At 47.1% G+C, this 2,298-nt stretch overlaps 1 protein-coding gene across 1 annotated transcript; it reads right to left on the bottom strand.

The window, feature by feature from the left end:
* Positions 1 to 978: 978 nt before the first annotated feature.
* Positions 979 to 1,983, bottom strand: LOC119306517 (GDSL esterase/lipase At5g03610-like). The gene is made up of 2 exons (XM_037582713.1): positions 1,723 to 1,983; positions 979 to 1,625 (listed from the first exon to the last, which is right to left on the bottom strand). Exons 1-2 carry the CDS (start codon positions 1,981 to 1,983, stop codon positions 1,101 to 1,103), a joined length of 786 nt encoding a protein of 261 aa, XP_037438610.1. The 3' UTR covers positions 979 to 1,100.
* Between the last annotated feature and the right edge of the window lie 315 nt (positions 1,984 to 2,298).

Consider the following 2,298-nt stretch of genomic DNA (forward strand, 5'->3'; position numbering starts at 1 on the left):
GGTGTGATCAACACGAGGGTTGTAATCTAACTATGTATACAATCTAGCTCTTTCCAATCATCAGTGTGCCCGGGTAGTCTTTTCAATATAAATAGTATATTTTATTCCACTAATAACCGACCAGCTTCCTTAAACATATATTACTTAAGTACATTTCAACAAGTAACAATACCATGCTAAATATGTGGAGCAATTATATGTATAAATACATGTATAATTCCATAATGAGATATTCTAAATATTTGTAATTCTTAGTAATTTGAAGATAGTTGCAGGACACATAATTCCATAAGACTCTGATAGCAGCAACTTGAAACGTACGTACATACATATGTCAGACCATTGTTTTTGAGTCGAAGCAGAGCAGTTTGTGAACCACAAGACCAAGATCAAGCAGCAGGTTTATCCACCGGTTGGGTGGCTCTTGTATTCATCCCTGAAACATACTTCGTCCATAAAGAAGTATAAGATCATTTAAATCACTACTTTAGTGATCTAAATGATTTTATATTTCTTCACAAAGGGAGGAATAATATAATTCATGGCCTGGAAAATGCAATATTTTTTGAAAAGCCTCAAATGACTCACGTTCTGCTCTTCTCATGACTCCATTTTTTCTTCATATGTTATATAATTAATTAATATTCAGGAAAACATCCTTTTGCCATTATCTGCATTTGCTACCGATTAACATTTTGACCACCATGGTTCAGTATGATGCAAAATATATAAATGTACTGAATAATTGACCGGTGAAGAGCATTGGCTTTATGGTGTCTTAGCTTAATTATAGTGGTCATCTCTACATTTTCGCAAACTAATCAGAAGGCACAGTAAAATGAATCTTTTTGAAAAAAAATGATGTTTTCAATAAATCATCCAATATATACACCTTTTTTTTAGAGAAATCATCCACTATATACACTGTGTGGTAACTGTAACAGTAAAAAAGCTAGCTTCAGTTGGTCAGTTGCTACCTTTTCAGGGCACGTTACGTGTTGGTTAGTCCTGACTGCTGGCGACGCATCCAAATGAACCATGCATATATGGCCATCTTCGTTTCATGTTTGAGGCAATAAGAGTTGTCGTGTCGTGTTAGGTCAGATGGAGAGGAAGGTCTTGACGGCGGCCCTGAAGGTGCGCACCACGGCGGCCCAGGCGGCCTGCGTCGGGTGCACGTCGTCCCAGTAGAAGTAGCGGCCGGGTTCGTCGCAGAGCGTGTACTGCCGCGTGCCGTTCTCGTCCTCCTCGCCGCAGTAGCCATCCGGCCTGAAGCTCTCGCAGCACGGTCGCAGCATGCTTTTGAACAACTTGTTGTCACTGTCACCATTGTTGTCGTCGAGGAGGAAGGCGGCGAAGGGGGTGTGGACGTCGAGGAGGAGGAAGGTGCGGTTGTTGGGGTCGAGGGCGGCGAGGACCGATTGGAGCGCGGCGTTGTGCTGGGCGGCGCCGGCGTTAGCCAGCGGGTCGCAGCCGGTGTAGTTGAGCAGGCGGGTGAATGTCGGCGTGCAACCCATGGGGTGCAGGTTGGTCACCACCACCCTCCGCATCCCCGCCTCGTCGCGCAGCCGCCGGAGCTGCCCGCGGAGCTCCCGCACCACCGTTGGGATGTACGCGATCGCCGCCTGCACGGCACACAAACACACAGAGCAGTACAACACCGTCAGTCATGGATTGGTGGCTTTGACAGACAACGACGGCAAGTGCACGGTGACCACGTACGCTGGTGCCGTTGTTGTCCTTGTCGGCGGCATAGGCGTAGTCGTTGCCGGAGACGACGACGAGCGCGGTCCTCTTGCCGCTGCCAGCGCGGCAGCCAGGACGGTGGTGCATGGTTTGGAAGAGGTCGATCTGCGCGCTGATGTTGCGCTGGAAGTTGCCGGTGTCGAGCACGCCGGCGCCGCCGACGGCGAAGTTCATGCCGCGCGCGAGGGTCTCCGGCGACGCCCGCCGCCGCGCCTTGTACGCCACCGGCGTCCGCATCCCCAGAGCCGAAGCTATACTCACACAAAAATAGCTAAGTAGAAACACTACGTCGGTGACAGCACAAAACACTCATCTGAAACATACTCCCTCCGTTCTTTTTATATAAGGTGTATTATTTTCGGCACGATGAACACGACACGAAATTATAGACATGTTAGGACAAAATTACCCTTGGCAAATTTATTTTTTAGTGGCAAGTGGATGCAGATTTGGTGAACATGGGTGCACACGCACCCTTTATGATAGTAAAATCGATAATGCTAGAAAAAATAAAAAAATGAATTTATTTTTAAAATATACATAGTCAACCGG

Source organism: Triticum dicoccoides, chromosome 5B (genome assembly GCF_002162155.2).
Source record: "Triticum dicoccoides isolate Atlit2015 ecotype Zavitan chromosome 5B, WEW_v2.0, whole genome shotgun sequence".
NCBI lineage: Eukaryota > Viridiplantae > Streptophyta > Magnoliopsida > Poales > Poaceae > Triticum > Triticum dicoccoides.

What these genes read in the sequence shown, in the direction of transcription:
- LOC119306517 (XM_037582713.1), bottom strand. Translation starts at nt 1,983, where the DNA reads ATGCGGACGCCGGTGGCGTACAAGGCGCGGCGGCGGGCGTCGCCGGAG. An exon ending in AGGACAACAACGGCACCAGC is followed by an intron (nt 1,626 to 1,722) that starts GTACGTGGTCAC and finishes TGTGCCGTGCAG; the next exon opens with GCGGCGATCGCGTACATCCC.